Source organism: Bombina bombina, chromosome 9 (genome assembly GCF_027579735.1).
Source record: "Bombina bombina isolate aBomBom1 chromosome 9, aBomBom1.pri, whole genome shotgun sequence".
Taxonomy (NCBI): domain Eukaryota; kingdom Metazoa; phylum Chordata; class Amphibia; order Anura; family Bombinatoridae; genus Bombina; species Bombina bombina.
The window spans coordinates 68,310,142-68,335,369 of record NC_069507.1 but is presented as its reverse complement, the minus strand read 5'-3'; the positions used below and the strand labels follow the sequence as shown (position 1 = coordinate 68,335,369).

General features: G+C 37.4%; 2 protein-coding genes across 2 annotated transcripts in view; one reads left to right on the top strand and one right to left on the bottom strand.

Annotated features, from left to right (window-relative positions):
- Nucleotides 1-25,228, bottom strand: part of RASSF4 (Ras association domain family member 4) — a 479,342-nt gene that overhangs the window by 99,696 nt on the left and 354,418 nt on the right. The window contains exon 4 of the mRNA XM_053692194.1: nucleotides 18,912-18,987. Coding sequence (XP_053548169.1) covers nucleotides 18,912-18,987 — 76 coding nt within the window. The remainder of the gene's footprint in view (nucleotides 1-18,911; nucleotides 18,988-25,228) is intronic.
- On the top strand, nucleotides 10,956-13,195 carry DEPP1 (DEPP autophagy regulator 1). The gene is made up of 2 exons (XM_053692195.1): nucleotides 10,956-11,077; nucleotides 12,132-13,195. The coding sequence occupies exon 2, from the start codon at nucleotides 12,134-12,136 to the stop codon at nucleotides 12,737-12,739; it is 606 nt and encodes a 201-aa protein (XP_053548170.1). The 5' UTR covers nucleotides 10,956-11,077; nucleotides 12,132-12,133; the 3' UTR covers nucleotides 12,740-13,195.

The following is a 25,228-nucleotide window of genomic DNA, read 5'->3' as shown; positions in this document are numbered from 1 at the left end:
TGGTGTTAAGAACCCCGTGAATATGAAAATCTTTATTGTAATTCAATTGTCTATGGTCTTATCTAACGTTTACATCAACCATTCCCCTTATATTATAACAACCAAGATGTATAGAATCAAGTGGATGTTAGGAATTAGAAGGAACCCCTAATGTTCCTAATTGTGCTGTTTTAGATGTTGTTTTAGATGTCGCTTTATTGATTATTTTATGTATAAGTCCAAAGTATACCAGTTGCTAATATGTTTATCCTGGTACTTATGAGCCTAAAATCTAATCCCATTTTTCATCACGTTATAGAAAGTTTCCATTTATCTCCCCCTTTTTTATAGTTTTTTATATAGTTTCCAATATTCTTCCTTTTCCCCTAGCCGGTCAACTCCTATTCATCTCGCTAACAAAATAAGAATAACTTCTCAAAAATATTTTTACCGAAATTACTTGCCCATTACCTGCCCATATCTGCCCATTACTAAGATGGCATAGCGTGCGCCGGAAATATAAAAACCGGAAACTGACTGGAACAACCGGAAGTGACGCGACCGGAAGTATGGGGCATAGCGGATATCCGGTTTAGTAGAATGATCACGAGGACAGCATTTTGGCGGTAAATTTTTCCCGCCGGCAGCAATATTTGGCGCAATTTGACCAAGCCACTCCCCCATATCAGCTATATAAGCCCAGTTTATTTTAGCCTCATATTATCTTGAAAAAGGCCCCGCTGCAGGGCCGAAACGCGTAGAGGTTTGTGAGGCTACACCAGTAACAGGAATCTTGGCTTTGGGGGTAAGTTTGATACCATTTGGACTTCACCCTAAAGGCCCTTTATGTGAGGTATCTTTCTGTTTTTGATTTCAGATTCATCCAGCCAGTATTAGGACTCTGGATCAGGACACAATTCAAAGATAATTGTTTTTTTCCCTCCAGTCCCCCACCAGTGTGGACCAACATTATTGGACTATTAACTGGACAATATTTTAGGATTTTTAGGAATTGTCATTTGTTTTTATATATGTTTTTATGTAATAATAATGCATAAGTTAAATTGACAGGTCAATATGGGATTTGTCTATTGTTAGCAATTTATTTGAGTCAGACACCATTGTTTTATCAGGAGTCAAGCACACTAGCACCTTTTGATGCACAACATTGATCACCTTATTGCACAACTTTGATCACTTTATCTTTGCATATCACCTTGTGACCTTATTCACATTTTTGACAAACCGGTTTTGTCCCACTTTCTTTTGAACTTTTTGGAATTTTTAAAAATTTTTCAGAGTTTATGTCTTTTTTTTCATCCATTTTTTATATTTTTTATATTTTTCAATGTGATTTATTTTTTAACACCTTTTTTACACGTTTTTTATCACCACCATTACATATTAGATCATCGTTTTTTAATATTCTGACATATTAGATCATCGTTTTTTAATGTTCTGAACTATAGACTGTTATTGTCTCTTGTTCACGCACTTATATAATATATGGTGTGAAATTCGTATTGATACATACGGTGCGAATTTGCATCGACCAGTCGTTGTGACTAGTTGTTGTGAAGGTTTACAGTTTGGTATAATAACCTTGTTCCATTAGAGGACACAAACCCTGCCATATATTTTTGTATAATTGACTCATAATAAGGAACTGATGCAACTAAGTAGTACCCTTTGTATTAGGTTATAAGGTTGTACGGAATCCATGATTTTATGAGGTTTTAAATTCCATATCTCTGTTTTATGTTTAATGTTTGGATATTATAATAAATAATTAATTTTAGTACACTACCCACCCAGAGTGTGATCCCTGACTGTACCTAAGCCATAGGCGCTCCTATTTATCTTTCACAGTTATCTTCATCAGACCAAATAGGGGGTCTTCCTAATAGTGTAGCCGGTACATAGTCATAGGCGCTGTTTGCCCTCTAACTGTTTCACTATCCCTTACCACATACTTGGAAGAGGGAGGGATAAAGAGGGAGAGGGGGGATAGGGTGGGAGAGGGGGGGGGAGAGAGAGGGAAAGAGCGAAAAAGGGAGAGAGAGGGGGGAGAGAGGTAGGGGGAGAAGGGAAGGAGAGGGGGGAAGGGGGGAAAAGAGAGGAAGAGGGGGGAGAAGAAGGAAAGAGGGGCGCGGTTCTAGGGCAAATAATTAACAAGTGATCCCTAATAGAAGCTCTAAGGGTACTGGGATCAGTGGATATCTATTCGCATATCAGGAGCAGCTAGTGTGACTCTGTATACATGGTCTCCCAGTTATAGTCTCAAACAACAATTACAAAACATTTACTCACATGTTTATATTACACTAGCTAAATAGCTGCTCCTAAAGAGCACAGACAGAGAGTAACCCCTTAAGAGCTATATGATTCAGAGCTCAGTATATAATGACACTTTAAGGGATTTACATACAAAAACATATATACTCAGTTTTTTGGAGGAGCATATAACTAGCTTATATAATATTCAAATATTCTCGGTACATAATTGGCAATGAACCAGCTTAATCACATACTGTACATATATATCCGACTTTTACGAGCCTTCATAAAGTATCATCTTGCATAACTTGGGTAATGATACTAACATACTAACAGGCAAGATTATGCAGAACATGCTGGTTGCAGCACAGTGTTACAGCCCTAGACCCAAGGTTCAACCTATTCCCTGCCTAAGTCTCTTATATGCAGGAGAATAACAGTGATGCAGGTCATGTCTCTGGTACTGGGGTACACCGCAGGACAGCCGCTCATGCTCCTCAGGTTGTGAGTTCAATGTAAACAGCGGACTTGAGCGGTTAGCTGTATAATGCAAATACTCGGCGCCAACAGGCGCAGCCGCCCCATCCGTGCACCCCCGCCTCACATACCATATGGTAACGATTTCGCCCCTGGCGCCACGCCGTCTCGATCTCCCTTGCTGTAAGGCTCTTGTAGGGGCTATGAATGATTTCTCCTGTGGCACTCGCCTCACATTAGGTTCCTCCCTTGGCTCAGGCTCACATGCAGACTGCAATGATTGCAGAGGAGGGGACTGCAAATCGTGCTGGCGTATGGCCTCCACAACGTCTTCTTCCTTGTCCGGCTTCCCCGTGGTAGACACTGCGTCACATGGTGGAGTAGTACTCTGCTGCAATGCAGCCAAAATCCTGTCAATCCTGTCCAGGAAGTTCCTCTCAAAGTGAGCCGTTAGCTCACGGAAGATAGCAGCCGGGTTCTCCATAGCTAGGCGAGGCTCAACAGGCTCAGAGCAACTCAGTATTCTACAAGTAGGGTAGTGATGTGCCTCGAGGTCCCAAAAATGAAACAATGGCCACCATATGATGTGGGCTCTCCCGCCTGCGATGCCCCAAGAACAACTATGTCATCACTTCACAAACACCCTCCGATCTGGGCTAGACACCACATGTACTTCTTTTCTCTAATAAAAGTCAATTTTAAATGCACATAAGCACCATTTATTTTAGTTATATCGTGTCATATCCAGGAGCTCCTCACACACACATCTAGTTCCTTCAGAAGTTGGCTCCGCCCCCCTCTTGGAATCTTTTGTTAAAAAGGAGGGACCTTAGCTCAGGAGCGGGCAAGTGTCTGGTGCACTATTTGCAAGAGTGTTATGCACTATTTCCTTTCATGTAGTGCTCCAGACATATACGTAGGTATCTCTTTTACAAAGAATAGCACAGGGACAAAACAAAGCAAATTTGATAAAACAATAAAATTGGAAATTTCTTGAGCACGTTTACTTTATCTCTCTTACTGTGGTTAATTTTGGACAAATATAAATAAGCTCATGTAATATTCAAGCAATCTATACAAGACACGTGTATAGAATGTTATATAGGAAATCAGGAAATAAATCCTGCCACTGTATGGTCATTTTCAATAGATCACTGTGGAACCCATCTGCACATTTTTCTGGAGGAAAACTCAGCTATCAGTATATGCACTGGAGCAGGGAATTCTGGGTAATGATATATATACATTACAATGCCTCACCTTTTTCTTCCAAGATATATATTTTTATACATTAACTTACTAATGCCAGTGCAGTTTTAACCTAAGCAACTTTACACCATAGGCAGGATTAAATGGTAGAGAGAGATAATCACCGGTGGACACCTGATTCTGCCTTCTTAGACAATGTCATCACCACAAAATAGATTGCTACTTGCTGCATAGACACGCTGGTATAGAATAGGGCCAGGGCCGTCTTTAATATTGACTGGACCCTGGGCAAAAAAATTCTTGGCTGCATGGATACAGTGTGAGATGAGTCACACAGCCTCAAGACTGAAGAGAGCAGTGTATGCAGCTGCACAGATGCTCAAATCCTCACGTGCCTGCCACTCCAGCTTTCTGCTGCATGCGTCTACAGTCAGCCCTACCCAGAAACAATGCCCACAACCAGAGCAGTTACCTGGCAACAGTGGTAACCCCAGTAGGACCTTTTCTGATGCAGTGGGAATGGCTGGATGCCGAGTTAGGGCTTTGCATTCAGTGCTGCACAGTGCACATCTAAAACAGCACATGGCAATAGCTTGGCATGTCACATGACACCAGCACGGTCTGGCACAGTTTTAAAAAAAATTAAAAAATAATAATATAAGCAGAGTACTTTTGACTGACAGTATTAGGACTGAATGTGTGTGTTCTCCATGTCACATCAGCAGTCGGGTATGAACCATAACAAAAAAAAAAAAAAAAAATTCTTTTAGGACTCTTGGGCCCCTCAACAGAGACTGGGCCCTGGGCAGCTGCCCCTTTTGCCCTGTGTTAAAGACGGCCCTGAATAGGGCATCTAAACCAGTCTCAAAATATCTTGAGGTGAATAAAAATATATTATAAAATATATATAAAAACCAACACATTTTCCACTTAAAACCTCAGCTATCAGTGTTTCCACTGGAGAAAGGTATTCTGGGTAATGAAATGTAAATTAACTTCAATGTGCCTCACATTTTTGTTTCCAATTGTCTGCTTAAACACAAAAGAGCAATTATTGGATGGAAAGTGTAGCACATACAGGGTTGTGTGTGTCTGTCCATGTGTCAAAATATAGGCTTGTCGACAGGGGCATATTTTGACCTAGGCCAGGGGTCATCAACTTTGTCTCTCCAGAGGTTTTGGAACTACAATTCCCATGATGCTCAAACACTTTAAGCTGGCTGAGCATCATGGTAAATGTAGTTTAAAAACCTCTGGAGAGCCGAGGTTGATGACCGCTGACGGCAAACAAGGCACTTGCCTAGGGTGGCAGATTAGGGGGGCAGCACTTTTTAAATTTCTTTTTTTTTTTTATATATTTTTATTAAGAAAACAGATGGGATACAGAAAGAAAAAAAGGGAAGACAACGACAATGGGGAACAGTATCAAAAACATGACAACAAAAGAAATATCTGTCTTGACTTTCCCAACGGAAAAACCATGGACATTGACAATATAACCCAAAACATAACATCAATCAGATCATAGCATTTGACTCTATGGCTATTATAAACTGAGCTCTTCACTATCTGTCCCCACTGTGTCTTTCAATATGTCTCATCTGTAAACTTGTTTTCTAATAGAGCTTACTGGACGACACGAAAAACTAAATAAATAAATATATATAAAACAGGAACAAAAAACAAAAACAACAACAACAAAAAAAAAAAAAAAAAGAGAAGAAAAAATAATAAATTCATATCAGCCTTCAGATTTATATTCACATTCAGCCCTCTCCGGTAATGACTTATTATACCTGCGGCAGTTCCCTCCTTAATATGGCATTCATAACATATTCTGTCGATCTTAGAGGATAAATAATTTTCTTCTGTGTATCTATTGTCTGAGAACATATAAAGATTTCCCATTTTTTGAAAAAATTCTCGACTTCATTACTTTTATCTTGTTCTATCGTACATTGTTCTAATGTCATTTGTTTAAAAATAAAATTACTAACTTCTACTATGGATGGTAGTTTTTTTGAGATCCAAGTTCTCAACAACAGAAACCTAGCTACCCCTATAACTAGTTCAATAAATAATTTATTTTTCATTCTGGACCCTGCTTGAAAGAGAAAAAAGACTGTGTCTCGGGAGGCTGATATCCCTGTTTTTAATATCCTTGAGAGTAGAAAACTTATTTTATTCCAATACTGTCTAACTAATGTACAGTCCCAGAAATAATGTACAATATCTGCGCCTTTATCACCACATTTCACGCATTTATCCTTAATTTGGCTATTCCATCTTGACATAGCACAAGGTGTAAGGTATGTTTGATTAAGCAAAAAGTTATGTGCTTCTCTAAAATTAGTAGAAGTGAAGATCTTGTTTATTCTATTGATACTATTATATATGTGGTCTTCATTACACTCTCTAAACCCCTTCAGATGCCATTTTTTGTCAATGAGTTTTAAATTTAAACTACCCTCCTGTCGCAGAGACTCATTATACCATTTTCTAATCGAGAAATCTCCCGCTTTACTTAAATTAAAGTTCAGCATGAGTGAAGGCCAGTCCCAATCCTTATTTTGGAGGTGTAATAGCTTATTAGCTAAATTCCTTATTTGTAAGTAAGCAAAAAAAAAATTATTTGGAAAGTCAAATTCAATTCTTAACTCCTCAAACGTTTTAATCTGTGGATTTTCTGTATTGAAATTAATTATTTGACCAATATATATCAATCCCTTTCTTTTCCATCTATGAAAAACTGCAGATTTTAACGCTTCCGGAAAAAGGGGATATCCAGTTATTGTTAAATAGTTAGATATTGTATAATTGACTTTTAATTTTTTACAATACTGATGCCATGCTTTTATAATACCCATAACTGAGCTGATCTTTTTGATCTTCTTTGGTATATCTGGAACTTTAGTATGCAAAAGAGCCTTTAGAGAGTAGGGTTTCACTATTCCCTCTTCCAATGGCCTTGCTGTATAATATTCCTTATCTAAGAGCCATTCGGCTGCTATTTTAACAATACATGCTAAGTTATATTTTCCTATATCTGGAAGTGCGAATCCTCCAGATTCCTTTAAAAGAGAGAGTATTTTGAGAGAGATTTTTTTTTCTTTTCTTACCCCACAGGAAATCAGTTATATTTTTATTGAATGCTTTAATATCTGTGGTCTTAATGAGTAGCGGTAGATTCTGCATTTTATACAGTATTTTTGGGAAAATAATCATTTTAATTAAACTAATTTTGCCTGACAAGGCCAAAGGAATATATTTCCATACATTTAACTGGTCAAAGATTTTCTGTAAAATTGGTTTAACATTCAAGTCATACCATAACTTAGGGTTCTTACTAAGATTAATTCCTAGGTATGTGATCTGATCTACTACTTTATAGGGGATTAGAGTATTAGATTATTTTTGTTTATTAAGCCATAAAAGCTCAGTTTTATTAGCATTAACTCTATAGCCCGAAAAGGAGCTAAATAGTTCTATTATATCCATTAATTGTGGGATACTCTGTTTGCTATTTCTTAAGAATATCAAAACATCATCAGCATATAACAAAATCTTTTCCTCTATATTATTACAAACAATCCCTTGCATCTCTTGACTAATTTTAATAGCTAATGATTCGATAGACAAATTAAACAAAAAAGGTGACAAGGGACAGCCTTGTCTTGTACCTCTTTTCAGAGCAATATCTGCAGATTCCACTCCATTCACTGAAATTACAGATATCGGATTATTATATATTGCTTTGATATAATTTAGAAAGGAGCCCGAGAAACCAAACTTAGATAGTGATGTGAAAAGATGATCCCACTGCACCGCATCAAAAGCTTTTTCTGCATCTATGGCTATTAAAGCTGCATCTTCTTTTATCTCCTGATGTTTATCTATTAGATCATTAAAATATTCAATAATAATGCAAGCTTTGCGTATATTAACCACAGAGCTTTGATTGTTCATAAACCGTACCTGATTAATGTGTATAATATTACCAAAAAATTTTTTTAATCTTTCCGCGACTATTATTGCTAAAATCTTATAGTCCACGTTTAGTAGGGAAATAGGTCTATACGCATCTGGCTTCTCGGGGTCCTTTCCTTTTTTTATATATCAAAATTGTAATTGCTTTAGTAAAGTTCTTTGACATTATAGAATTCTCGGAATAATACAAATTATATAATTTAGTCAAATATGGTGCAATTTCTTTTTTTAATATTTTATAAAACTCAGCTGGTAAATGATCCGGCCCGGGTGCTTTATTTAATTTAATTTTATTGATTGTTGTTTCTACTTCTTCTACCGTAATAGGCTGATTAATTGTATTGGCTTCTTCCAGTGTTATTTTGGGGGTAGTTATTGAATCCCAAAACCGCTTCTTATTCGAGCTGTCTAACTCACATGCACCATAGAAATTGCTATATATTTGATGAAAGATCTTATTTACTTCTGTCGGGTCATGTATATATGTATCTTCTACTTTTATTGCCGATATTATATTAGTTTTTTTTTCAGATTTAACTACTTTCGCTAGGAGACTACCTGTTTTATTTCCGAATTTCATGAACTTTGCTTTACTTTTGAGATCTTCTCAAATGGTTTCTTGTGTATAAAATGTGTCCCTTTCTTGTTTTGCCTGAGTATATCTGGACCAATTATTCTTTGTAGCACTTAATAGGTATCTATTGTAAGAATTTATAACTTGATTCGTTACTTGTTCTTCCCTTCTCTTTCTTTTCTTTTTAAATGTGGCCATGAAGCTTATTATTTCTCCCCTTAACACCGTTTTAGCTGTTCCCCACAGTATTTCTACCCTATCTAAATACTCTCTATTCAAATTTAAAAAAATATTCAATTTTTCTCTCAACATAGCTACAAAAGTTGCATTTTTCAGCATGTATTTCGGGAAGTGGAAAAAGTTTCTTTTAGGGCCTCTTATTAATATTTCCTCTAGAGTAAGTTCTAGAGTAATAGGAGCGTGATCAGATATAATCACATATTTTATGTCTGCCTTTGGGTCGACCAACAGCAAGGGCTCAGATATCAGAAAAAAAATCAATCCTCGATAGTGATTCTAGCGATTTTGATAAGCATGTGAATCTTAAGATCTGGGTATTGGAGTCTCCAAATATCATGGACTTTCAATGATTTTTTAAATGTATGCAGGATTCTCATTTCCTTCGATATTCTAGAATCCTTTTTCCTACCTTTTTTTCAGTATACTTTAACAATAATACCTGCAGCACTTTTTAAATTTCTGTTAGCAGCAGCAGGTGACTTAACTAGCGCTAGTATATATAAATATTATTACTGCGCTCACATGTATACTGTGTACACATGTGCTAATTCAACCCACCAAGTATTTTTCAAGCCCAGGTGAACATTTACTTTGGAAATGCCATGAAAGAAGTAATGTAACACCCTGACCAAAAAGTATTATGGCCATAAAACGTACTGTTAGGTCCCGCAAAGATTTTTTAGAAAGGCAAATTTTAGCTTGAGAACTGTTAATCTCTCTATCTAGGGTTCTGTGTGTGAAGGAAAGACACCTACATTACAATATAATGCTTTAAAAAGAGAGCTGAAAAGGCTTGTGGAATCTATGTTGCTGTAACCAATGAAACTTTGATGTGAAAGACCTTATGCTCTGATCTAAGCAATGACTGTGTAGAATGCTGCAGACTTCAATTCTTACATATGATGGGAGCACTCCAGCAAAAGTAGGCAAAAAATAATAAAGAAAAATAAAATTATATATATATATATATATATATATATATATATATAGTTTTATTTTTTAAACATTTTAAGATTACATTTTTTGTTTAATGTCCTGTAAAATCTCAAGTATGTTCTTGGTGGAAATATTTAGATATAACCAAGACATATTTCTGCCTTGACTCACTGCTGCAACTACAACCCATGTGACAAGCTACTCCAAACCTAATGTTTCTGCAACCTCAACCTGTAGACTGTAAGCTCTCCGGAGCAGGGCCCTCTTCCTGCTGTACTAGATTTGTTTAGTCTGTTATGTATTTGTAGCTTATCACAAGTCCTTTTCATTGTGTACCCCCATCTCTTTATATAGCGCTACAGAATGCGGCAGCACTAAACAAATAAATGCTGAAAAATTTCCAACTGTGATTTTTTTTTTCTACTAGTGGTAGCAAGAGGTTTTTGATGTTTATTTATAAAGCACTGTATTAGTGCTCATGTGAGACAACAATATTTTTTAATTATGGTAGATAATGAATCACTGAGTATTGTAATACATTTAGAACATCAGCAACAAATTATATCCTGGGAAAATTTGAGTAATTTTTTTAATTTTCTTTTTTGGTTGAAATAATATAATTAGCAAGCACTATACATTATATTTTATTGCATTACAAAATGCTAAATACCTCACCCATATTTCTTTATTCAGTTGCGTTGCTATAGCTACCTAGTTATCAGAAACAGCCTGCCATGCAAGAATCTATTTTTATCTCAGCATCCACAGAAGGTCCCTGTTGGAGATTTACACGTGTTTTATGAATGATGGCAGAATTTCTATTCTGTGCTATTATTAAACACTCAAATACTTGGTAGTTATTTGTTGATTATAGGTGTTATTTGACAAAGATCTTCTATTCTATTGGTGGAATAAACTCAAGGAACCAAAATATCACAGGAAAGATGTTTAGTAGCAGCTACATGCAGAACGTGTCTAGGAGATCTGAAAAGTGTGGGGGTGGCGGAGATGTTATGAGATGTCCAGTGAACGTGTCATCTAGCACATTAACATCCTGCTCATAGGAACATACAGGTTCAGCACAGGCAGGAAAGGAAAACTGAAAAAAACAAATATTAGCTTCAGCCACTAAGAAGCACTCCCCCCTCCCCTCTTTAGTCCAGTGGGAACATCACATCCTTACTCACGTTGGCAGTGGTTGCTATATTGGGAATGCGGATGAGAGGCTATGAGCTATAAAAGGACCATGAATTGGGCTGCCTAGCAGAAGCATATTGACAGAGGCTGGTACAGCACATTATTTGGATTTGCCGCAGCACCTGAATACAGCAGTCATTTTGAGACAGCTGCCAGAGCATACTAAGGCATCTTGCTAGGAATCTGTTTACCCTACAAAAGGTAAAGATTACTGCAAGCATCTTCCTTATTTGTAAAAAGATCTATTTATTTTTTAAAAATCAGATTTTTTATATCATTTTTTTTTTAAATTCTTTTGTTAAGAAATGCTGGAAATATAAATGTAATATATGTCTCAGAAATTATATTTTACAAATGACAACTTTATATGTATTGTGTAATTAAGTACTACACAATTGGGAAATGATAAATTAACATATTATTATTATAAAATAATAAAAATTTGATCATTTAGAGAACAATAGTCATGTAAAAAATAGTAATAAAAATGTGATAGAGATAATGCACAAATTAGTAACAAAATAATAATAATTATGTACAAAACTAGTAATAAAATGTGATAGAGATAATGAACAAATTAGTAACAAAATAATAATAATTATGTACAAAACTAGTAATAAAATGTGAAATTTTAGAGACCATGCAAAAATTAATAATAAAATTATATTTTATAGAAGAATAGTTATATAAAATTTAGTAATACAATTTTGCACAAATTAGTAGTAAAAATGTAATACTTGAGAGGTCAATAATTGTAAAAAATAGTAATTAAATGTAATTATTTAAAGATCAATAATTATGCACAAATTAGTAATAAATATGATAGATTAGAGACCAAAATACATGCACAAATTAATCATGTATATTTTAATCCTAAAAATAGAGACTTTTTTTTATCATTGATATTTCTTGGATTTTTTGTAGCTAAATTACAAAATAAATAAATATATAAAGCTGAAATTTTATATATATATATATATATATATATATATATATATATATATATATATATATATATATATATATATATATATATATATATATATACCAAGATAGCACATAAATCATAAAAAAAAGCTTAAAGGGGCAATAAACAAAAAAAAATGTTCTTTATATATATATATGGAAGAGCAGTAATTAAACATGTTCTAAATATTTAAGTTTAAAAAAAATAGTAAACTAAAACTGGTTTAAAATTGATTCACTGCTCAATAACTAATTGAACCAACTGACATCTATTTTTTTTATCTTTCAGCAATGAGATCCCAACTTCTGATTTCAGTAGCACAATTGCCCACCATCAGTGAGGATGCTGAGACAAAGACCCAAGGAGAGGGGTCTGGTGTAGATACAGACATGACTAATGGCCTTGAGGAATATGTAAAGTCCATACAAACACTGGCACAACCTAGTTCATTTTCAATGGACCTTGTACAGCCAGGACAGAGCAAGAACCTTCGCAGGACACGCATGAGGAACAGATCATCATTAAGGGGCTGCGAGGGCAGAGTGCTGACAGCAGCACAGGATGCCACTTCCCCAGTCTTGCAAGTTGATGCAGACCCACTTGCTTGGTTATACAGACAGAATGGAAAGGAAAACCAAGACATTCAGGAGGCATCTTCATCCCATCGCAATGCTTTTTCTCGGTCTTTGTGCCCTGCAAGTCACTTAAACCTGTTTAAAACGGCAGACACCCTCAAGAGACAGCCTAGTGGCAAAGATCAAAACAGTGCACTGCAAAGGGCACAGGAGAAGAGAAATAAAATACGCTTACAAAAGAAATCTCGTTCTCTTAGTTGCAGCAATCGTGTAGCAAACAAATTACAAAAACCTCAGCTACCAGTTATCTATGAGTTGTAATAAAGACTTAAATTCATGCAACTAAAGGACTTGTGATAGAAACTGAAATTCACACAACTACCTGTTATATATCAGCTGTTAAAGAGACTTAAATCCACACATCTAGCTGTGATCTATCAGTTGTAATTGAAACTTACATTCACTTTGCTACTTGTTATGTTATGAGTTGTGACAGTAAATTGTATCTTTCAACTAAATGAGTATGTGATAGAAATGGAAATTCATACAACTACCTATTTTATACCAACTGTTATAGGATTTAAATTCACACATCTTGCTGTTATTTATCAGTTGATAGAGACTTACATTTACTTTGACACGTTATCTGTGAGCTGTGATAGAGACTGAAATTTGAACGTTTAATTTCCTCTATATTAGAGAGTGATAATTTGAACCTAAGTGTCTGTATTTTCCAGACTTGCTCTAATAAAATCTCTATATTTTGAATATTAAAAAGTGTATGTCTATATTTTTTGGGGGAAATATTGTTAAACAGTTTGTTTTTTTTAAATACAATCATATAAAATGTATGAATGTGTGTAACAAATGTAGTAGGTACATTTTTTTTTTGCTATTGCAAAAGGATAATTGGACGTTTGATTGATAGTTGATCATCCACAGCAGTTCTGCAAATTTCCTAAACTGACAGTGCTACACACACAACTGTTCATATTTTCTGTACATTTGCCATAAAATAAAGCAACTGAAAAGCAGAGTTTTTATATGTTAAAAATGTTGGGTGTAATACACCTCATTAAAGGGACACTGAACCCAATTGTTTTCTTTAGTGATTCAGATAGAGCATGCAATTTTAAGCAACTTTCTAATTTACTCATATCAAATTTTCTTCGTTCTCTTGCTATTTTTATTTGAAAAAGAAGGCATCTAAGCTATTTTTTGGTTCAGTACTCTGGACAGCACTTTTTTTATTGGTGGATGAATGTATCCACCAATCAGAAAGGACAATCCAGGTTTTTCACCAAAAATGGGCCGGCATCTAACCTTACATTCTTGCATTTCAAATAAAGATACCAAGAGAATAAAGACAATTTGATAATAGGAGTAAATTAGAAAGTTGCTTAAAATGTCATGCTCTATCTGAATCATGAAAGAAAAAATTTGGGTTCGGTGTCCCTTTAAAGGCAGAGTAAATTTAAAATTGTTTGTTAAAGAGTAAAACTAGGTAGGCTGAAAGGAGTTAGGAGCATGCACGTGTAGCATTCTATGGCAGCAGTGTTTGCAACTTTGTCTATTGTTGCTATAAACAATGTTGCAAATGCTGCTGCCAGATGGCTAAAGACGTGCACACTCCTGAGCTCACCTAGGATCATTGTATAACAACAATAGAATTAAGCAAAATTGACCATAGAGTGGCTATTTACATATATAGAGACAGAGAGAGAGACAGAGAGAGAGGGAGAGAGAGAGAGAGAGAGAGGGGGGAGAGAGAGGGAGAGAGAGGGGGAGAGAGGGGGAGAGAGGGGGAGAGAGGGAGAGAGAGGGAGAGAGAGGGGGAGAGAGAGAAAAAGAGGGAGAGAGAGAGAGAGAAAGAGAAAGAGGGAGGGAGGGAGGGGGAGAGAGAGAGAGAGAGGGGAGAGAGAGAAGGGGAGAGAGAGAGAGAAAGAAAGAGAGAGAGAGAAAGAGAGAGAGGAAGAGAGAGAGAGAGAGAGAGAGAGAGAGAGAGGAAGAGAGAGAGAGAGAGAGGGGGGGGGGGAGATAGAAAGAAAGAAAGAAAGAAAGAAAGAGAGGAAGAGAGAGAGAGCGCAGGAGAGAAAGAGAGAGAGATGGAGAGGGGGGGGAGAGAGAGAGAGAGAGAGAGGGAGAGGGGGGGAGAGAGAGGGGGGAGAGAGAGAGGGAGAGGGAGGGAGGGTGAGAGAGAGGGAGGGGGAGAGAGAGAGAGGGGGGGGAGAGAGAGAGAGAGAGAGAGAGAGAGAGAGGGGGGGGGGAGAGAGAGAGAGAGGGGGGGAGATGGGGGAGAGGGAGAGAGAGAGGGGGAGAGAGAGAGAGAGGGGGGAGATGGGGGAGAGGGAGAGAGAGAGGGGGAGAGAGAGAGAGAGGGGGAGAGAAAGAGAGAGAGAGGGGGAGAGAGAAAGAAAGAGAAAGAGAGGGAGGGGGAGAGAGGGAGGGGGAGAGAGAGAGAGAGGGAGAGAAAGAGAGAGAAAGAGAGAGGGAGAGAGAGGGAGAGAGAGAGAGGGAGAGAGAGATAGAAAGAGAGAGGGAGAGAGAGAAAGAAAGAAAGAGACAGAGAGAAAGAGAAAGAGGAGAGAATGATAGAGAGGGAAAGAGAGAAAGAGATGAGAGAGAGATGAAAGATGAGAGAGATTAGAGGTGTGAGAGAGATATGAAAGAGACAGAGATCAGAAATGAGAGAGAGAGAGAGATGAGAGACAGAGAGAGAATGAGAGAACAAAACATGGCACATAACTGCTTTCTCAGAGTAGACTAGTAGCACACTCAGGAGAATACACTGGGTAATTTCCCACAGAATGAAAAGCACCCTAAGGGGTCAATTTATGAAGGTGCGGACAGACATGATACAATGTTTATCATTGCACCAGCAGTTCTTGTAAACTTGTAAACAATGCCGCCCCCTGCAGATTTGCGGCCAATCGACCGCTAGCAGGGGGTGTCAATCAGCCCGATCGTATTCGATCTGGCTAATTGCTGTCCGCCACCTCAGAGGTGGCGGACGAGTTAAGGAGCAGCAATCTTAGGACCGCTGCTTAACTTCCGCTTCAGGCGGAACTGAAGTGGAGTTGGTTGGAAGCAGCATCCGCTGCTTCATTAATCGACCCCTAAGAGTATATTGGGAACACATCTAGTGACATACGCATCTCCTCTGGTGCAAACTGGTTGCAAGTTCCACTAGGGATTTACCACAGAAATTGGTAACAAAAACTTGCTCAAACACACAAATACTCAAAGCATAACATGAATAATTTATTACAGCTATGGCTTTTCCTTTGCTATGTTTTACATATATTTTCTAAGGTGCCATATCTAGCTATATCTACTCTTATAAGTACAATAAGCACGATTTGCTAAAAACCAGCAAGTATTGGAGGTACAGTGGAGAGGGGCTTTATTTAAAGCCAGTATAGAGAGATGACGTTAGGGCCCAAGTATTGGAGGGGCTGGGGAGAGGTACTTGGCCAATCAGTGTAACCAACCCTCCATTTTATATATATTTTATTACTTGCATCTACTTGTGTGTAAGTGCAAACTAACACATGACTGCCTATCTCATCTGCTCATTTCCCCACAGAATGCCTGTCCTGCTAGTGTTTTCCACAGAAGCAGAGAATATGAAAATGCAATCTACAATGCCTCACCTTTTTATTTTAAATATTAATTTCCTCATTCCTCTATAGTGCACATCAAAGGAAACTCACATCCATCTTTAAAATGGATATCTTAACCAATAAAGCAAGGGCATTGTGAAGCTTATCTGTATATCCTTACCCTGAAACCACTACTCAAACAGAACACGAGTAGCTCAGGTGTTCTGTCAAAAAATGTACAGGTGAGCTACACATAATTTATTGTGTACCCCTATACACACAGTTGTTTTTTTACTCACTATTACTTATATTAACAGTGGTTTGGATGCCCCATACTAGTTTTACTATTCAGCAAGTAAAAATCTATCAAGTCTAATAAGGTTGTGAATTGTTAGAGCGCGTATATTTTTGCATTAGTTAGCCTAGCTTGCAATCTGTTTAACACCTACAAAGGTGCAGTGAGCAAGTGATTGGTCGGTTGTGGGACTGACAATCCTGATTGGCTCACTGACTGAGCGCTATTGAAAAGCTTCAAAGCTTGCAACTCCGGATAGTAATTTTTCCTATGTGTTTAACCCCTATGTGCTATCTAAATCAACAACTACATTATAGGATATCTTTTTTTCATTATAATAAACCTATAATAGTGAAAACCTTATAGGTTTTCTGAACATGCACCATTTTAGAAGCACCTTGTTGAACGACATTATATTGGGCTGTACAATTCCTACAAGTATGAAAGAGTAAATAGATAGGAGCGCCAAAAAATAGGCAGGGTCTTATGTGATTGATAATTGCAGTTTTAATGCTAGACCCTGGGTTAGGGTAGCATATATTAGGCGTTTTTAGAAAAAATTCTTATGTGGAATCTTGTGTTATAAGGATAGATTTAGAAGTTAGGTATGATGTATTTAACAAAGAGTATTTATTACAATATGCACAAAATATCATACAATAAAAACAACCGGATACAGTTCACAGAGTATTATATGGTTAAAACAATCAAGTACATGGATCCATGTTAATAAAAACTCTATTACATATAAATGCGTCCTAAAAATTGATTAAAAACGAATATGGCTGTCTGAATGTAGAGTATTGTGAGTCTCACATATACAGTATGATGCTGAGGTCGTATGAGTGACCTCCCTCTTATCGTAAGCTCAACAATTGTGATGAGGAAAGTGCAATAATACTAGTATACCATGAAGATGTGAACGTTGTGATCAAAAATATGTGTAAAAGTATTTAAAAACAGTCTCCAAAATAGAGATCTGCAAAAGCAATTATAGTTAGCATGTGAATAAAATCGAATGTGATCCACAAAACCATATATGTGTATATCAAAAATAAAATAAATCACAAACAAATCGCAAAAAAGTATTGGAGAAAGTGATGAAAAAAACTTTTGTGAACAACAGGGTGTGTACTCAAAAAAGTTGGTGTGATTGAAACGTTATTAAAAAGTCATTGTTGGAGGTGTGGAGGTTCCTGAATTTTAGTCTATTAGTATGATGATCCTTTTGAGATCCTTTATTTGTAATCCTGAAAAAGCATTAAAAGTCCTAAAAATGTTGAAGATCCAAAAGTGTAAAAATATCCAAAAATGTAAAAATTATCTTAAAGTGTGTAAAAATTATCTTTTTATTTATAGGTCTTGAAAAATTTCCAGAGTATCCTTATCATCTTTTTCAACCATTTTTTCACCGTTTTATTGTATTTTTCTATACATCGATCACACTTTAAGATAATTTTTACATTTTTGGATATTTTTACACTTTTGGATCTTCAACATTTTTAGGACTTTTAATGCTTTTTCAGGATTACAAATAAAGGATCTCAAAAGGATCATCATACTAATAGACTAAAATTCAGGAACCTCCACACCTCCAACAATGACTTTTTAATAACGTTTCAATCACACCAACTTTTTTGAGTACACACCCTGTTGTTCACAAAAGTTTTTTTCATCACTTTCTCCAATACTTTTTTGCGATTTGTTTGTGATTTATTTTATTTTTGATATACACATATATGGTTTTGTGGATCACATTCGATTTTATTCACATGCTAACTATAATTGCTTTTGCAGATCTCTATTTTGGAGACTGTTTTTAAATACTTTTACACATATTTTTGATCACAACGTTCACATCTTCATGGTATACTAGTATTATTGCACTTTCCTCATCACAATTGTTGAGCTTACGATACGAGGGAGGTCACTCATACGACCTCAGCATCATACTGTATATGTGAGACTCACAATACTCTACATTCAGACAGCCATATTCGTTTTTAATCAATTTTTAGGACGCATTTATATGTAATAGAGTTTTTATTAACATGGATCCATGTACTTGATTGTTTTAACCATATAATACTCTGTGAACTGTATCCGGTTGTTTTTATTGTATGATATTTTGTGCATATTGTAATAAATACTCTGTTAAATACATCATACCTAACTTCTAAATCTATCCTTATAACACAAGATTCCACATAAGAATTTTTTCTAAAAACGCCTAATATATGCTACCCTAACCCAGGGTCTAGCATTAAAACTGCAATTATCAATCACATAAGACCCTGCCTATTTTTTGGCGCTCCTATCTATTTACTCTTTCATATTCTACTAACCCAGTGGGCACTTGGGGAACCCACATTAGACAGGAGCAAGAGGTCGCCAAACGCAGCGCTGTAGGATACCAATACTTCCAATTCCTACAAGTATCCAATGTAATATACAAGAGTAAACTGTAATATTTCCCCATATATATAGATCATGTTTTGTTTGTGTTTCATTTAGTTTATAAAACATCCCTATATTTTCATACCCTGTTTTCCTTGCAATGCAAACAATCTTTATATTCTATAAACCATATTCTTACCTCATGATGGCGAAGCTGAAAGCTTTTTCCTTCATGGTAACAGTTGTACGTTCGCAGGAGTGAAATCAGTTCTGACCTGATAAAAAAGAGAAAAAAACATCTTTCAAATTATGATTTATTTTTTAATTTATTTACAACTACACTGGTTGAACACTGCTGTAAAAAGATGGCACTGTTACGTCAGAGTAAAAAATAACCAGCATTTTACTTGTATGGGATTAATAATTTCTAGAATAGAAAGTAAAGGGACCAATTGCTTAAATGAACACAAGTCAAAATAAACTTTTATGATTTAGAAAGAGCAGCAGTTTTAAGACACTTTACAATTTACTTCCATTATCAATTTTTGTACAGTCTTTTTATATTCACACTTTCTGGGGGAAAAGACCCTACTGAGCATGTGCACAAGCTCACATGGTATATGTATACTAGTTTGTGATTGGCTGAAGTCTGTCACATGATACAGGGGCCCGGAACACTGAAGAAAAAATAAATTTGTCAGAAAAAAAAAAATCTACTGCTTATTTGAAATTCAGAGTAAGTGCTATTGCATTGTCTTATTATTAAAGGGGCAGTAAACCTAGTAAATAATGTTATATAATTCTGCACATAGTGCAGAAGTATATAACATTAGCTTAGCGCCAGCTTTCTAAAACAAAGGATTAGAGAGATATTTTAGAACGAAAATGAAATTTTACAGAACGCCGCTCCTGGCTCTACTGAGCAGGTCTGTTTTTTTCTCCTAAGCGCATCGCAGGCACGCTGTCTAGTCACAGCATGCCCGATCGCGCTAATAAACTCAATGTAGCTTGCTCCTGCTCTGGTGCCCGCAATGCGCTTAGGAGTAAAAAAACAGACCCGCTCAGTAGAGCCATTCTGTAAAATTCAATTTTCTTTATAAAATATCTCTCTAACCTTTTGCTTTAGAAAGTTGGCGCTAAGTTAATGTTATATATTTCTGCACTATGTGCAGAATTATATATATTATTTGCTAGGTTTACTACTCCTTTGAGTAATTGTTAATGATATAATTCTATTGCATTAAGGAGGTCTTCAAGGGACAGTCAAGGGACAGTCTACTTGAAAATGTTATTGTTTAAAAATAGATAATCCCGGGGGGCGGAGCTAACTGCCATACTGTGAAGTCGCAAGAGGAAAGAGCTCTTCACCTTTTAAGGTTAAATTTCATCTTTCTGACTGGGGACCTGCGTTTAAATACCCCTTCTTACATAACTTTTGTCCCTGAGTGTCCTGGACACCCTCCGGTACTAAGTTCGTGCTCATAGTCTGAATTTCAGACACAACTGCAAGGCCCTGTCTTCCTGAAGGGGAGTCTGTTTCCTGCACCGGCAGTCTAAGCTTTAAGCTAACCACTCTGCTCTGCACTCCGGAGGGTTGGGGCAACGCTCCGGAATGTGTGCTGTTGCAGAGATATAGAACCAGGCACCTGCTAGCGGCCAGAGGATTGTGCCTTACAAGTTGGTCAGAGGCTTCAAGTGTCGAGAGCCGAAGGGGTGTAGGAGGTCGTGGACACACCTTCCAAAACTTTTTGAGCCCAAGAGGATTTGGCCGAGCCGCTGAAAAGCAGAGGGCATCAGGGGCAAGACAGTGCAATTATTTGGCCGTTTCCACGGCCCATGAGAAGGAGGCGTGAAATTACGCCATCTTTGGTGCGTCTAAGAAGTCACAGCAGGGCCAACTAACCGGAGCTCATCTGAGCACACTGTTACACTCAAGGGGGCCCTACTTAGAGGTACAATCGGCCCTGCTGCCTAAAGATCAAGGCCGCATCTTATAAGGCTTACAACACGCTCTCAGGGTGATACCTAACAGGATTAGCTGGTCTGCGCAACACTGGGCCCAAAACTGCGGGCCTGCAGCTCCCACCCACCTGTATTTCTAACCTGATCCTTTATTGCGAAGGTGGTATAGGACAGCAATATACCCTCTCTCTACAGTTAAGGGAGTAAGTCATTTGTTTAGTTTATTTTTCTTGGGACAAGCCAAATATTTATACATGTAATAAAGTTTGCTGAGACCCTTTATCTACTCGCACCCTTTGGCCCTATTATCTACTGACCAGGACTAAAATAAGGCAGACAGCAAGCCCTAGTCTACCAGGCACACACATAACAGAGACTTTATATAGTCTTGACAGAGCTCAAAGTCCTCTTACAATATTCCTTTTTTAAATGTGACTCAAACTCATCCTTATATTGGTTCCGGGCATTTTGTGAAATATTTTAAAGCAACAAGAAGGGATCTCATCTTTCATAAACCTATCTACAAACTCTTGGGCCTATACTGATACAAATCAAAGGCACTATACAAGGTACCCTAAAGTGATGCCCGTCACCCTTCTATGTTGACAGCCTATCTAGGCCGGAGCCACTAAACATGATTGTGTAAGATACGCCTGACACTAGGGGGACTCTGTTTCCTCTCCTTTTTTTTGGATCTACATTTACCCCTACACTAAGAGCTTATTGTGTGCCTCTCTATCCTCTGTGGCTGTTTAAGACATCCCTGCTGCTTATATATTATGTCTCAAACTGCTAAAAGAAAACCTAAGTAAACGCAACATCCTAAAAAAACAGTAGCAGACTACTTCAAAGATCAACTCCTTTCAAAGGGCCACTCAGCCAGAGATTCTAATACAGCGTTAGATCTGAGCTACTCAGAAAGCAGTATGGACTCCCAGTCACCTACAGCTGTCACCTTGTCCTCTAACATTGTGGAAGTTCTGACTAGGCGCATGAATATATTACAGGACACCTTAACTAAGGAGATCAAAGGCTCTACAGCTAAGCTACGCAGAGATATAGCTGCTCTGGGGGAACGCACTGAAACTCTCGAGCTTAAAGGGACATGACACCCACATTTTTTCCTTCATGATTTAGAAAGATAATGCAATTTTAAACATCTTTCTAATTAACTTATATTATCTAATTTGTTTTATTCTCTTGATATTCTTTGCTGTAAAGCATATCTAGATATGCTCAGTAGCTACTGATTGATTGCTGCACATAGAAGCCTTGAGTGATTGGCACACCATGTGCATTGCTTTTTCTTCAACTAAGGATATCTAAAAAAGGAAGCAAAATAAATAATAGAAGTAAATTGTAATGTTGTTTAAATTTCTATTCTCTATCTGAATCATGAAAGAAAGATTTTGGGTTTAGTGGCCCTTTAAGCATGAGGACTTAGCTATAGATCACGCAAATCTATTATCGTACTCACAGAATCTATCTGTTCAAATCTTAGACCTGGAACTAAAGCTAGCGGATATGGAGGACAGATCCAGGCAAAATAACTTGAGGTTTCCGAGGGATCTCGGAAGACATTGCTCCTACGGAGTTGTCTTATGTAATGGAACTATGTAAATGCCTTCTGCCATCCTTAGACCCTCCTGGTCTCATTCTGGATAGGGTCCATCGAGTTGCAAGGCCACGGACTGTATCTCAGGACAAGCCCAGAGATGTCCTTCCTAGAGTACACTTCTTTACCCATAAGGAGCATATACTCTGAGAACTGGCTAATAAACAACTCGCTTCTAAATTCCAACAAGGGACTGTCTTCCCTGACATCTCCAGCTAAACTCTTCAAAGAAGACGGACGTTCAGAACCATTACTCAGACCCTGAGAACAGAGAACATTCAATACCGCTGGGGCTACCCCATCAAGTTAATTGAGACAAGAAATGGCAATACCCACACCATCATTGCCCTACAAGAAGGATTCCGACTTCTCAAGGAATGAGGGGGATCACTCCCTCTACAGAACAGCCTGCTAGAGAACTCTCAGCCTCCAAACTCCATCCTGCAGCTCCTGAGTGGTGTCCCTTACCACAGAGGACATCTACCTGATGTTATGATTTCACCTAACACACAATTTTGTATTATAAATGTGTCAGTGTTATCAGTAAACCCTTTGATACCAGAGTTAATTTGTCTACATTGGAACAACGTTCCAGTGTAAACAAATTGAAATCCTGGGATTGTGCATGCAATTGCGAAATTTAAATGATGGGATCCGGTCAGGGGGGCGTCCCTGTGATGCTAGGCAAGCCCTCCAGACCGCGATCACACCATGTAAGCACCTTTGGCTTTAGGACAGCCAACGGTTATGACATTCTATTTCATCCTAATGGCACTAAAGCCCAGTGTAATTATGACGGAATAGAACGGCATAACAGCGTTAAAAGGTTAAATATGGTTAATTTTATTTGATGACTGCCCTGCTTTGTGACCACATGCATCTCTGATCTATGACCTATTAGGATGTGATTTACTTGGGTTAGATGACCTAATTATTATGGTTGCTCCACCCTTTCTGGTTCGTGTTCGGAGATGCATGGGGTCTAATTTGTAGTGAGGCTCCAGTTCTAGAGGGCACTTAATACTGAAATAATAGTCATTAATGTCCAGCCTAAACTGACCTACTCTAATTCCTACCCACCAATTCTCAAAAGTAAAACCTGCACCTAGCGCAATATATTTTAGCTACACCACCACTTTAGGTATACTGTCATGTTCGGTAATATACCTTTAACTTGATACCACACTGTTATTTAACCCTGACCTACTAAACTGTCCTGCAGGACACAATTTTGTATTCTCTAACACATTTGTAACAATAGTTAAACAGGTTCAATTCCGCTAGATGGTTGTTATGATCTCTGAACACATGCACCTTTGGTTTTTGTATGGTTGGGCTACAAATTACCTAGGTCTGATTATTTATCCATTGTGGTCCTATTGCCCTCCCTAGCCCATGTTCAAAGATGCCCAAGACTTGTCCTGTGGAAGAGTTAGAGACTCGGTAGGTTCTTAATGCTGACATAATAGTCTAACATGTCCAGTCTCAGCTGATTTACTCTGCCTTAGGATTCAGCATGATAACTTTAGCACCTGAGCTTTCTTGCTCTTATCTGACTGTATAAGCAGGTTTTACAGATAGAATGCTATCGCCCCTTCACTAGCCTATACTGTAAGGTCCTATGAGTTAACAGATATGTTAGGACCATCTCCTGATATACTGGAGAGGCTGCAACAATTGCTAAGACACAATTCATTTAACTCCCAACCCTTATTCCACTTCACTGTATCTAACCTGATACACCTTGCCTTTAACCTATATTCATGATCCAAAAATACTGCTGCACAGCTCATTTCCCCCTCTAAAGTGTCAATACTCTTACACAGTTACTTAGTTGTAACCCCCCCCCCTTTCACGTAAATATTGTTTGTATTATCCCCTGTTACGGGGACCGAAGAGATTAACCCTCTTAATAGGTAAACCTCTTCCATTGGCGGAGATCCAAGTTGCATATTCTGTTGTATAGTTAACATAATCTTACTTTAACAATAGGTAATTGTCTGTTTAACATACCTACATTACTACTCTATTATACCAAGTTTTAAGTTTTGCTCTTTACTGCTATCATCACTGTATTGCTATAAGTACTTGAAAGGACACTGAAACCAAATTTTTTCTTTCGCAATTCAGATAGAGCATGCAATTTTAAGCAACTTTCTAATTTACTCCTATTACCAAATTTTCTTTATACTCTTGGTATCTTTATTTGAAAAGCAAGAATGTAAGTTTAGATGCTGGCCCATTTTTGGTGAACAACCTGGGTTGTCCTTGCTAATTGGACAGTACCAATAAACAAGTGCTGTTCATGGTCTGAACCAAAAATTGTCTGGCTCCTTAGCTTAGATGCCTTCTTTTTCAAATAAAGATAGCAAGAGAACGAAGAAAATTCGATAATAGGAGTAAATTAGAAAGTTGCTTAAAATTGCACGCTCTTTCTGAATCACGAAAGAAAAAAAATGGGTCAGTGTCCCTTTAACAAACTGTTCTTTTCTTTCTCTGTCCATTCTATGTGGACAGCTTAGGCTATAATTTGAGTGTAAACTAATGAGTATAGAGCATATCCAGGTGGGGTAAGTACTTCATATCTCCCCACCCCTAAGACCCTACGCCTTCCCTCCCCCTGGCCTCCCTCCGCCTCTTTTACCTTCCCTTGCATCCACTTCAGAGACATTAAAATGGAAGGGTCCCCCGATCTTATTACATTTGCCACCCTAAACACTAAAGGCCTAAACTCACCTACTAAGCGGAGTCTACTAACTAATTCCATGAAGTCCTTGAAGGCTCAGGGTGTGTTCTTGCAGGAAACTCACTGGCTTGCCTCATTCCAGGACTCATACAGATCCTCTGAATATCCTACCGTATTTGTTTAATCTTTTATATAGAAGTCAAGAGGGGTGGCAATTATTGTCCATAAATCTATAAACCTTGAGCTTATTTAC